Source organism: Pinus tabuliformis, chromosome 5_1, assembly GCF_031772625.1.
Source record: "Pinus tabuliformis cultivar Carrire ecotype Pingquan chromosome 5_1, CPIR1, whole genome shotgun sequence".
Lineage (NCBI taxonomy): Eukaryota > Viridiplantae > Streptophyta > Pinopsida > Pinales > Pinaceae > Pinus > Pinus tabuliformis.
This window is the reverse complement of record NC_142305.1, coordinates 935,020,186-935,032,606: the sequence shown is the minus strand read 5'-3', so window position 1 is coordinate 935,032,606 and position 12,421 is coordinate 935,020,186. Positions and strand designations below refer to the sequence as shown.

The window sequence follows — 12,421 nt, the reverse complement described above, 5'->3', positions numbered from 1 at the left end:
TTTTCTATCTTTTTGTGAGCTGGTTTCTTAACATTTGGAAGTACAGAGTTACAGTCGTTTCAAGATCGAGCTCCTAAAATCAAGAAAAAGCAAGATGAGGAAGTTTGATGGCAAGGATCCAGTAAATTGGATACTTCAGATGGAGCAATATTTTAATCTACATGGTGTACCACTGTTACAAAAGGTATGTATTGCATCTTCATATTTAGAACCGGATCAATTTTTATGGTATGAAGGGCTTTGTTCTCGTAAACAACTTGTTACGTGGTCAATTTTCACGGAGGAAATGATAGCACATTATGAGGATACAAAGAGCAACACCACAACAATTGGAAAGAGTAAAAGGGCTTTGTGACATAGTGGAAAGCAAAATTATGGAAACCAGGAAGCATACCCCTTACAATTATAAATATGGAAGTGTTGTTTCTCCTAGCCTTCCACAACCTACAAGGGTTACACCACAACAATTGGAAGAAAAAAGAGAAAAATGGCTTTGTTACAATTGTGATAGCAAATGCACTAAAGATCATAAGTGTGCTGAGAAGAAATTATTTTACATAGAATATGAAGAGGAGGAAGAAAAGGATCAAGAAACATCAAAAGAAGAAGATATACGCCAGGACCCCACCCTAGAGAAAGAAGAAATGAATCAAACCATATCTTGTAAAGCATTGGCAAGAATTACCACTCCTCAAACTCTCAGGATAGAAGGACATATCAAGAAGAAAAAGGTGCAAGAAGTGAAAGATCACATTGAGAAAGAAGAAATGAATCCAACTGAATGAACTCATTTGAAATGTACTCTCCACCACTGTCAGACCTGAAGACCTTAATTTTCTTCCCTATTTGCTTCTCTATTAGCGCCTTGAAGTCCTTGAACATATCAAAAGCCTCATCCTTATGCTTCAAATAGTAACCTAGAGAAGTCATCAATGAATATGATATAATAGAGATGGCCACCAAGAGAGTGCACTGGCATGGGTCCACAAAGATCAGAATGAATGAGTTGAAGAATTCCATCAGTCTTATTCTTGTTGGAGGGGAATGGTCCCCTTGTCTTCTTTCTACTAGCACATCCCGAACATATTCCATCATGTCGAGTTTGTACATCAAGCATCCCACAGGCTAACTTCTTCAATTTCAGTAGGGCTTCATAATGTAGATATGCCAACGTGCGGTGCCATAGCTCAGTTTGATGATTGGTGTCGTGGACCATTGCCAGTCGAGGTCTCCCATTGACTCTATATGGTCCTTGAACTCTAGATCCCAAGGTGAAAGCATCTCTCATATGAGATTCCATTGGCCACGTGAGAACTTTTCCTCTTATGAAAGCTACTCTCATTCCTTTGTCTTCCAAGGCAGATATGGATATCAATTACATTATGACATGGACAAGGACACTGAAAATAAACCCTAGAAGCCTTCAATGGAGGCTTTGACCTAAAACAATTGACCCAAGCGTGAAACCCATGCTTTAATAAGTCAATTTCTTTGATAATTAAATTTATTTTTCTTCTTTTGACAAATACATTACATCAAGACTAAAATACAATTATGAAGACCGATACTAGTTATATTCTTCAACAGGAAAACGCTTTCAAATTCTTCTTCTTATTAGATTGTCATAAAATGTTTAGTAGAGAGTACAATGTTCAAAATTCACCAACCAAGAGTCAAAGTCAAATCTTTGACTATCCAACAAGACAACCAACCAATATCAAATGATGAGCCAATAATCAAATCTGTACCAAGTCAAATATGGTCAAAGTCAAAGTCTGCAAATCTGTCAAAGTCAACAGCAATCAAATGTGCCCTAAGCAATCCAACAGTCAACAGTCAAACTGCCCTCCAAGAGCTCAATCAACGGTCAATAAATTTATTTCATATAATTATTTAAATAAAGAATACTCTAGAGGAAACTCTGAATCACAAGAAAGAAACAACTCTCAAGACAAGTAGGGAGAAAGCCCCGCCAAGCAACAAAAAAGTGAACTCGACAACCCCTCAAGTATCAATAGTTATGAGGATTCGGATACTCCACAAAATAAATCTTCATTTAACAGCAAAGCAGATCTCCTAGACCAAACTTCTTCTCTGTCTATCTTCAAGAGGATGAACACAATAGATCGCGAAGCTAAGACACCAATGTCCCAAAAACCAGAAGAGATGAAGGAGATGCAAGATACAGGAAGTTGGAAGACCGTAGAGAAAAAAAAAAAGCTACAACATCAATCTCGCCAAGAAAGACGAGGAGCCAGACAATTAAAAACTAAGAAAATTATAGGTCCGATAGACCTATTTGGTCTCAATGGACATTAACCACTATCATCATCATCATCATATTAAATTTTAAATAATAATTTAAGTTATATATATTTATTTTTTTGGAATAAATAGTTGTAATATTTTGAAAACAATATATTACTCTATAAATAAGAATTTTAAAAAAAAATATGAGTAATTGGGAAACCTACATTATATCTAAAAGTATTTTATTTTTTTTTCAGAAAAATAGCAGACAAAATATTGTATACAAAATTAAAATTCAAAATATATATGCATTATATTATTTTGCCCTAAAAAAATAACATAAACTAAAAATTTAAAACCATAACAAGAGGGGATTAACTTGAAAGCTAAAAATAACATAAACTAAAAAATTAAAACCATAACACCAGGAAATTAACTTCGAAGAGGGGTGTGAATCTATGGTCTCTACAACAATAAACTCTTATTGCTACGTGGAAAACAACCCAGATTTAGAAAAATGCCAATACATATAATTACTAGCAATTGTCCCAAAAGGTACAAAGAGAGGCCGATAGGATTATTAAATTAGAATTGTTGAATTTCTCTAGAAGAGATGTTGGTTCAAGCCTAACGGATGAGCAATTTGAGTTGGCTAAACGCCTTCTAATTGTCTTTATTATGGTAAAATTATATTGATAATTCATTGGTTTTGCTTTCAAAAGCTTGAAGGAATTTGAAGAGCAGGTATAGAATTGCTTTGTGGGATTTGATCCCAAAATCACTGATTTGTAGATATATACTCAATGAAATGTTAATTGGTTGAAACCCTGCACAAATGTTTGATATAAGCAAATAAGCCAAAAAGGTTGAAAGGCTTAATTGGTTTGTGGAAAACCTCGTTTTCTTGGACTGGATTATTGTGCAATTACTTTTCTTTAGATGTTTTGTTTATATCTATATTACACTGAACACATTGAATGTCTTATTTCATTTTAGAGTAAGTTAATTACCCAAAATTAAGAAACCTCTATAGATGGCCAAGCATCTACAAAGCTTTCTAGTGACCAAGACAATAACCACCATGACTATCCCCTACCATTTGACAATGTTTCTCTACCCAACCAGATTGAATAGTTAGGGAGGGAGAAGCAAGCCAATTACACAAATAAATTGCCTTTGGAAAGAATTATGCACATACATAGAGCAAAATCCAAATACTCTACCAAGAAGAAAGAAAGTTGTCCACACAAATTTGTTAAATGGATCCACTTTGTATGCTCGTTCAAAGTGAAAATAATGAAGAGTGGTTTATATGTAAAGACAAAGAAACTGAAATGTATTTCAATAATGAAGAAATAAATCTCACGTTTCTTGTCTCATGTAATGAAAAATGGCTTTATGTAAAGAAATAAACATTAAAAATTAAGAAATCTTGATAAAAAATTGATAAAAATATAAATACTCATTTGTTTAAGTGGAATGCATTTGTAGACATGACTTGTATTGTTAAGACACTCCTAAGTGTTAAGTTGTTAGTTTAATTTTCCGCCTTACCATGGGAAATTGAATATTAACACAGTTGAAGAATTGTTACGGATAATTTTAGATTTCCACGTCATTTTTGGTCAATGGAGAGAGGTGGTCTGCAGTGAATTTCAGTCAACATGCCCAGAAAACCTCGGTCTTTGAGCCCAAAAATTCGGCCTCCAAAACAGTCCCAAAAAGTCAAGTCAAACAAGGCCCAAACTCCAAAAGTCAACGTTGGTCAAAGTGTTGGTCCAATACAAATTTCGACCTACTACAATTTACTCTCTCTCCTCTTCGCATGTGTGGATGAAGACCTGCAATTTTCAGATGTATCGAACCTCAAGAAGAAGAAGAATGTGATGTGATGTGTGTCCAAATGAGAGTGACTTTACTTGTATTTATAGGCGTTGGAGGAAGGCTAATTTCTCTTCTAGGCCTACCTCGACTTTTGTGCCATTGTGGGTTTTCACTCCAAAAATTAATTTTTTCCTTAACCAAATTAAATTCTTCCAAGGGCAATTAGGGGCTACTCTGATGAGGAAGATAGTCAAATGGAGAGAATTTGTCCCTAAGCTGCCAAATTAACAGATTGTTGCTGGAACATTCTCTCATATTAGCTGGGGACTTGAATTTCACTACCTCTGCTAATGAAATCTGGGGGGTTAATGTTTGGTTTGAACCCTTAGCTCCAATCTTCTCTCAGCTAACTCAAGACTCAAATCTTATTGATGTCTGTCCAATTCCCCTGGCCCCTACTTGGAGGAATGGGCAATCGGGAGAACAATGGATAGCTAAAAGGCTTGATCGTTTTCTATTAGCTGAATCCTTGGCTGATAGGCTGGGTAAATTTCGGTCCTGGGTCTGTACTGAAGGTATCTCTGATCATTTCCCTATCTTCCTTCAATTGGACTTTGAAGCTTCTTCCACCGATTATCCTTTCAAATTAAATCACTGTTGGCTAAAAGACAATTCTTGCATCTTCTTGGTTAAATCCTGTTGGAAGGAGTTGCCAGCTAGACCTTCTATTTCTGCATGGAAGCTTAGGTGTTCAAAATGAATGAATCTAAAAACAGGTCAAGATCGAGACAAAGAATAAAAAAGAAGAGAGTGAGGGTTTTGGGTTTTATTAAACAAGAGTATAACAATACTTTTCAATCCTATATCTCCTCATAACTTCCCGATGAAGTGAAAATGTAACTCTGTAACCTGGAAGAGAGAGGCCCAATTACTTAAAGCTGAACATGGGGAATGGCAATTGAAAAGTATAGCAATCTGCGAAAAGGAAGGAGATAGAAACACGAAAATTTCCATAAATTTGCAAATTTTAGGAGAGTTTCGAATTCTATTTGGGATATTAAGGCAACAGATGGAGTTACTTATAGCTCACAAGAGGATTTGGGGAAGGCTGCAAAGGATCACTTTTCTAGCCTTTTCGAAGACCCTGGTAATAATTTGATTGCAGCTCAGTTACAAGTTATTCAAAACTTTCTTTCGTTTTTTCTTGGACGAGGACTCAGCCATAGTCGGTGGACCTGTAACTTTGGATGAAGTCAAATCTACCTGAAAATATTTTGCAAAGGATAAAAGCCCAGGCCCTGATGGGTGGATTGTTGAGTTTTACCTTGCTTTTTTTAACTTGATGGAGGAAGACATACTGCAAGTAGTGGAGGAGGTCAGAACAACTTTGGTCTCCGGGGCCATAAATGCCACCTTTATTGCTTTCATTCCCAAATGTTCCAAACCAGAGACCTTTAATGACGTCAATCTGATTTCTTTGTGCAATCTGATTTACAAAGTTATTACTAAGAATCTAAGATCATCTCAAACAGATTAAAAGGTAAGCTCAAATAAAATGATCTCATTGGAACAGTTTGGTTTTCTCACTGGTCGTCAGATTCATGATGCCATTGGTGTGGCCCAAGAGTCTCTTCATTCTATTAAGATTAAAAAGCTTGAAGCCATGGTCTTAAAAATGGACTTGGTATAAACAGAATAAGTTAGGACTTGGACTTGGTATAAACAGAGTAAGTTAGGACTTTCTTAGGCTGGTACTCCTCCAAATTGGTCTTGACTTGAAGGTCACAAATTGGATAATGGGATGTCTACAATAAGCAAAAAAATTTATGTTAGTGAATGGCTCTCCGTCTAGATTCTTCAGCAGTACTAGAGGCTTGAGACAAGGATGTCCAATTTTTCCTCTGTTATTCCTTCTTGTCATTGAAGACTTCAGTAGAATGATCATTAACGCGAAAAGGGGTGGTTATTTAAAAGGTTTTAGGGTGTCTAAGACTTTGTATATTACACATCTTCTTTTTCTGAATGACATTTTGCTTTTTGGAGAAGGTAGTGTTGCTGAATGGAGACCTTTTCCAGAATATTTTCTATTTTCTATCAAGCATCTGGCATGGAGACAGCCAAAAGTCTACCTTCCTACAGAATATGACTCGAGAAGAGACCCTAGCCTCTATTAAATCTATTCTACGCTATAAAGTGGAAAAATTAGAGAAATAAATCATATATCTGGGCTATTACTTAAAAGTTAAAACCAAATTGCTACCACTTGGAAGATTAGTTCTGGTTAATTAAAAAGAGAGAACGCAGAGCAGGTAACTAATGTTACAAGTGGTTATCATTGGGAGGTAGAATGACTCTGGTCAAGTCCATGTTGGAGAATATTCCAGTGTATTTCCTAATGCTCTCAAAGATCCCCAAATCTATTATAAGTAAAATTTGACAAACAATGTTTAATTTTCTCTGGACAAGAAAAAAGGAAAAGGAAGCTATTCATTTGGCGAGATGGGAATTTTTATCGCAACCAAAGTGCCTTGGGGGTTGGGGCTTTAAAAATCTGTACTAATTTGGTTTAGTCCTCTCTATGAAGAGTCTTTGGAGAGCATTGACAAGTTCTGGTTTCCGGAATCTCATTATCAAGGAAAATATATATTAAAAACAGGTCTGTCATTGACTAGCTGAGATTATATGTCAAGTAGGTATATAATTCTGGCTCAATCACCTAGAGGGGCCTTATGGAATCCTTCCCTTGGCTCTTCACTTGGCTTGCCTGGAAGGTGGGTAAGGATATTCTGGTTATCCTTGGAAAGGATCCCTTCATAGGAGGTGGTGAATTTTATAAACTATCTCCAGTGCTAATTTCCCTCTTAAACGCACAGGGTTTGTGTAAGCTCAGCCATGTTAAGAGATCTGACTCATGTACAACCCCCTCTAGATGCTGGAAAAACTCAAATGATTTGGGTATACAAGGGAACTTGGAAGCCGAATGGGACCTCTTTGTAAGGGCCCGGGGCATGTATTATAACAAGATCCTACTAAATGAAGAGGACTCCATAGTCTAGAGTTGGAATACCTCTTCAGGCCAGGTTATCATAAGACTGGTTTATGAATCAATTTCCCTTTTCTCACTGGATCATAGAGATATTTGGTGGCATAGGAAATTATTTAAGTGTTTCCTGCGGCAAAAACTTAGATGCTTTTGTTGGCTCACTCTGGGTAATCGTATTCACGTGGGCTAATCCACAAAGAAGGGGATTCATTGGCCCAAATATCACCTGTCTTTGTAATGTTCAGCCAAAATCTATGGACCATCTCTTTATACATTGCACCTTTGCTAAGGATGTCTGGAAAGATGCCTTAAATGTTCTAAGACTTCACGACACTGGATCTTCCTATTTTTTTGAACCCTGACTTGGTTGGTGGTATTTAAAGATGGGCAGATATAAAACCCTGCAAATCTTTACAGCCCTGCCAATATTTGGAAAGCGAGAAACAAAACCATTTTTGAAGATCTATGCTACAAACCTGAATAGCTATTTCACCAGATTGTAGGCTTCTTTAAGGAATTTTTGAGATTACCAAAAACTGTCTATCAAAAATATAAATTATCCTATGATATCTCAGTTTTGCTTTGTTGGGTTCTTTTATGGTGCATCTCAAGCAGGATTATGTGGTGGGGGTGCCTTTATCAAACTCTCAAGAATTCATTCATTCGGCATTTGGCTGAATATTGAACCGGGAACAAACACTAAGGCAGAAATCATTGTTGGATAGGCGCTTCTGTTTTTTGCAACTTTCAAAAAGTTTTCTTATTTACAAGTTTCAGTGATTCAAAATGCATAATTAATTCGTTGTCGGGCTCTTTAAATTTTCAGGTATTAAATTTGTTTTTCTGGAAGGACATGATTATAGATATGAACAAAAATTTTCAATTTCTCTCTTTTCAGCATATACACAAAAAAGGGAACTCTCAAGCAGATTCCTCATCGAAAATGGCACTTTCCTCAAAAAAAACTTTATTTTTTAAGAAGAATGGCAGGGCACCACTTTGACAGGAAGCGGAAGTCTTCCTCTTATCTCAGGTTTTTAGTAATCCATTGATAGTACTGAGTCTACAGCTTTGCTTTCACACAAAAAGTCATGTTTAAGAAGTTTTTGTAATTATTATATTGGACTGTGATTTCTTAGCATGCCATCGGCATTCTGAAACAAAAAAAAAAAGTTATTTTGTTTTCGCTGGATTTAGTATGCAGTTTATTAATCTTAAACACTCCTGAGTTTTTTTTGGTATTGTACAGTGCTATAAGCCTGTTTCAAAAAATAAATTGTAGCTTTACTGGTAGTCAGTTTGATGTTTTGGACAGGATTTATATACTTCCTGTGCAGTCCCTTTGTTGAAGCTCGGCTTCTATTGTACAGAATTTGTATGTAAACTTTGTTCTCTAATTGAATAGAAAGGTACAGAAATTTTCTTTGAAAAAAAAATATAAAGGAAGCACCAGAAAGTTATGAATTTTTAAAGGCTTATTCTTTACTAAGAGAATCATCTACTATGGCAAATATTTGATGTATATGAAAGCATGGTTTAATCGCTCAATTCAACCAGATTGGTTTTCTATTCCAACTTTTAATGATAAAAAATTCGATTTTTATCAAGACAATGATATTTACATGGTGATTTTGAAAAGAAATCGAAGATCTTATTCATTTCCTGAGAAAAGCTACTAAACTCTCTAAACCATTATTCAGACGTATCCTCTCTATAATACTATATGCATAATTCTAGGACCCATTTGTAAATGACGTTGTGCGATTAACGAGTTTATGACATACCAAGTGCGAAATACGTTTACCCGTACTGATGATATGATCACTGCTTTGCAATCTCTTTGTGCATGACGCATCTGATCATTTTTTTAATCATTTGTTTTCTCGGCCATCTAGTTGTTATTAGTTCCCTAAATTTCGTTCTATTAATTCACCTCAACGGTATCGGTATCCATTAATCCATGTATCCTGTACTCAGAAAATGGCTGAGGGTTTGATATTAACAGAGATTTCTCGAAGAGTAATCACGAATTTTTATGTTTTTTCAAATAAATTTGTGAGTAATTAAAACATTGTATTTGAAATCAATTTGACTTACGCATATCTCTAAGATTTCTCTATCCCACCATGTGTTTGTTATATTCATATTTGTATGGAGAGAGAGACGTGTATAATTTCGTCATCAACGAAACTGCAATTATTCTTCAACTATTTTTGGTGTAGGGAGGAGTTTCTAACAAGGTTACAAGGAATTGAATTAAATAAAAAGGTTTCTAGGGCTTCCTGATTTGTCTGTAAATAAATAACTGCAGTGCAGGCGTTACAAGTTCCCAAACTTGAGGGTTGGGAGATGTTTGAAATATTTTATAGGAATGTGAAAACATAACCTGGATTCATTACGTAGAACAACTATGAAATATACCTGTTGGCCAGGCGATCCACAACGAGTTCGTTCACTATGTAGGTGAGAACCCTGTGCATGAAATTTCCGCCCGCCATTTTGTCCCCTCAACCAACCTAAAACAGACCAACAAAGTTCTGTGTAGCGCTTTGCGTGGGACACACAAACTTAGAACTTTACACCACTGTAATACGCATGATGATCGCCTTTTATATGGGAGAGAAAGAGTCGCCACATCCATCTCATTTTTAAGTTTTATCCCAAATCCATGGGTTGTTAGCATTTAAATAATCTTAAAAGTAAGTTAGCTGCGGTTAAAATGATAATCTTAAATGTCAATTAAATAGTAATTTCAATTCGGAAAGGGAAATGGCTAACAAAAATGTTATTATTTTAATTATCTTTTGAATATATAAGAAGAGATATATGGAAGGAAAAAAATTCAGCATTTTCTTTAAGAAAAAAAAAAAAAATTTGTAAACTGAGGCAAGATTCTATTACTAAAAAGAAATATTACATACACAGGCAGGTCTCCACCCGCCCAGAAGGGAAACCGGGTGACCATCGGAAGTTTTTAACAGCCATCCAAAAAAAGTATATGTCCAGTCTATCTAACCATGCTAAAAACCCCTCTATTCTTACTACAAACAGACTTTTCTTAACTGGAAGCAGGACCATCTAATATTTCAAAAAGACAAAAAAGAAGTATAGAAAAACCTCCTATCAGCATCTGCATATTCTACTGTTTCATTGCATCTGGCTTGGCCTCACTTTCTACCTTGACCTCTATTCCACTTGCTTTAAACATCTGCACCAGCTTGTCCATCTTTCTATCCTGCATGAGAAGAGTTACTTGGATATTCTTCAGCTCCCTTTTAAGGGTGGGCATTCCTTGAGCCAGCTCCACCATTTCCATGGCCACTTGTTCCATGGCCTTGGCTAGTAATCTCTTCATGCCCCAATAGACATGTAATGACTGCTTGTATAAAGACATTCTCCCTCTTGTGTGCCCCGGGTCAGGGAGAAAACTCTCCCAATCTTCCATTTCAGGCTCAGAGAGTTCCTGCATAGCATCTTCCTCTAAGTGGTCTATAATTCTCCGGATGTTGGGGTTGGTTTCATGAATATAAGCTTCCTCTGCCTCCTGCAATTTCTTCCTCATATCCTTTTTCCCTCTCTTCCTGCCTCTGACCCCACTGGCTGATCCTTCCTCATATGCAGATCTTCGAGCTCGGTTCCCTCGACCTCCACTTGCTGCAGGCCTCCCTCTGCCCCTCAGGTTACCTCGTCCTCTCAGACCTCGACTCCTTCCACGCCTGCCACCCTCGTCCTCTTCATCTTCTTCCGAACCCTCCTCCGTATCTCCCCTGTCTCCCAATGGAGCGCTGCACTGCTTCCATTTACCAACCTTTCCACCCGAGGTCGGCCGCTGCTCCTCCTCTGCGATATAATCTCGTATATCGAATTCCTCCTCTTCCGACTCCTCCGGTATGTCAAGGTAAATCCTCTGCGATGATTCCTCAACCGCACTCTTCCCTTTCGTATCCATACTCACCCCCTGGCTTCGCGTCCGCCTACCTTCTCCCCTGTCTGGGTTCACTGCCATAATGGTTATCAGCAAATTCGTAACACTGCTGTTATTCGCTCCCAAGTCCGTCGGACTGTATGCAAGCAGGAAATCCGAAACTCTCCCCCTCACTTGGCTGCTATGCACTCCCAAATTTATCCTTGTCGCCGATCGGCTACACGCATGCAGTAATATAACCCTGCTCGGCCACCTTTCCTCCTTGATACTTCGTTGCTGCCAATCCTTCTCATTAATACACGTCTCAGGTCTTGGATCATGATGTGATACGGTCCCTGTCCGTCTGACGCTTCCACCACTCCACCTCGGTACCTTACCCCCATTCCTTCTTGGGATGATCATTCCTCCCAATGTTCGAGTATACGCACCATTCCTGATTTTAATTTGAGTTATTGTCTCCTTCATATACCCTGTGCAATCATTAATGATCTTGTCTTTTCCCCTCCTATCCATTATGAGGAGGCAGCTAATCAATCCTTTCATGCTCAATCGCTTCATCATTATCTTGCCTTAATATGGATTTTAAATCATTCCACCGTGGATCCTCCTGAAATGATAACCAACTGCCGTCCATTTCCCTATTCGGCTCTCCACATGCCCAATTGGCTAAGAAATCGGTTGCTCTATTACCTCGCCTCAAAACATGATTGATCGTAATATAGTCAATCGTCCGCATCAAACCTTCTATGTCCTGTATGATCCCTGCTGTCCGCCAGCTCTTCGCCACATGGTCCCAGCTTTTGCCACCCCTCAATTTCCTTAGCATATCTATCGTGAGTTGGGAATCGCCTTCAATTTCAAGGTTTCTATATCCATTTCGTGCTGCAATTCGAAGTCCATTATAAACCCCCCATAACTCTGCTTCATTGTTCGACATTTCCCCTCCCCATTCAGCATATGCCCACCGCGAAATCCCTCTACTATCTCTAAAAATACCTCCCCATCCTGCTTGCCCAGGGTTACCCTTCGATGCCCCATCGAAGGTCAATTTGATTCGACTATCTCCTGGAAATCTAAAATGATTTGGGCTCTGCATGCGATACCTATTACTCCTGTCAGTATTGGGATATAACATTGTAAAGTCAATATTCAATTTGGAGAGTATTCGTTGTTCTTCCGAGTTTAATTTCCAATCGTCTTCACTCCAGACTTCAGATAAGACCGTTTCTTTAATCGATCGACAGACTTCATCCCAAATTCTTGATTCGTGGCAGCTTCTGTCTCGAAAGAGTCTGCGATTTCGTTCTTTCCACACCTCCCATATTACAAAACCAACCGCTAAATTCCATATCCCTTCTTTAAGAAAATTGAATTCAAAT

The 12,421-nt window shown here is 37.6% G+C and overlaps 1 protein-coding gene across 2 annotated transcripts in view; it reads right to left on the bottom strand.

Moving 5' to 3' along the window:
• LOC149167849 (uncharacterized) overlaps positions 1–9,768 on the bottom strand; it is a 174,082-nt gene extending 164,314 nt beyond the window's left edge. The window contains exon 1 of one of the 2 annotated variants that reach the window (XM_089431608.1): positions 9,539–9,768. In XM_089431608.1, coding sequence (XP_089287734.1) covers positions 9,539–9,615 — 77 coding nt within the window. In that variant the 5' untranslated portion in view covers positions 9,616–9,768. The remainder of the gene's footprint in view (positions 1–9,538) is intronic. The other variant, XM_089431609.1, reaches the window with a different exon arrangement.
• Between the last annotated feature and the right edge of the window lie 2,653 nt (positions 9,769–12,421).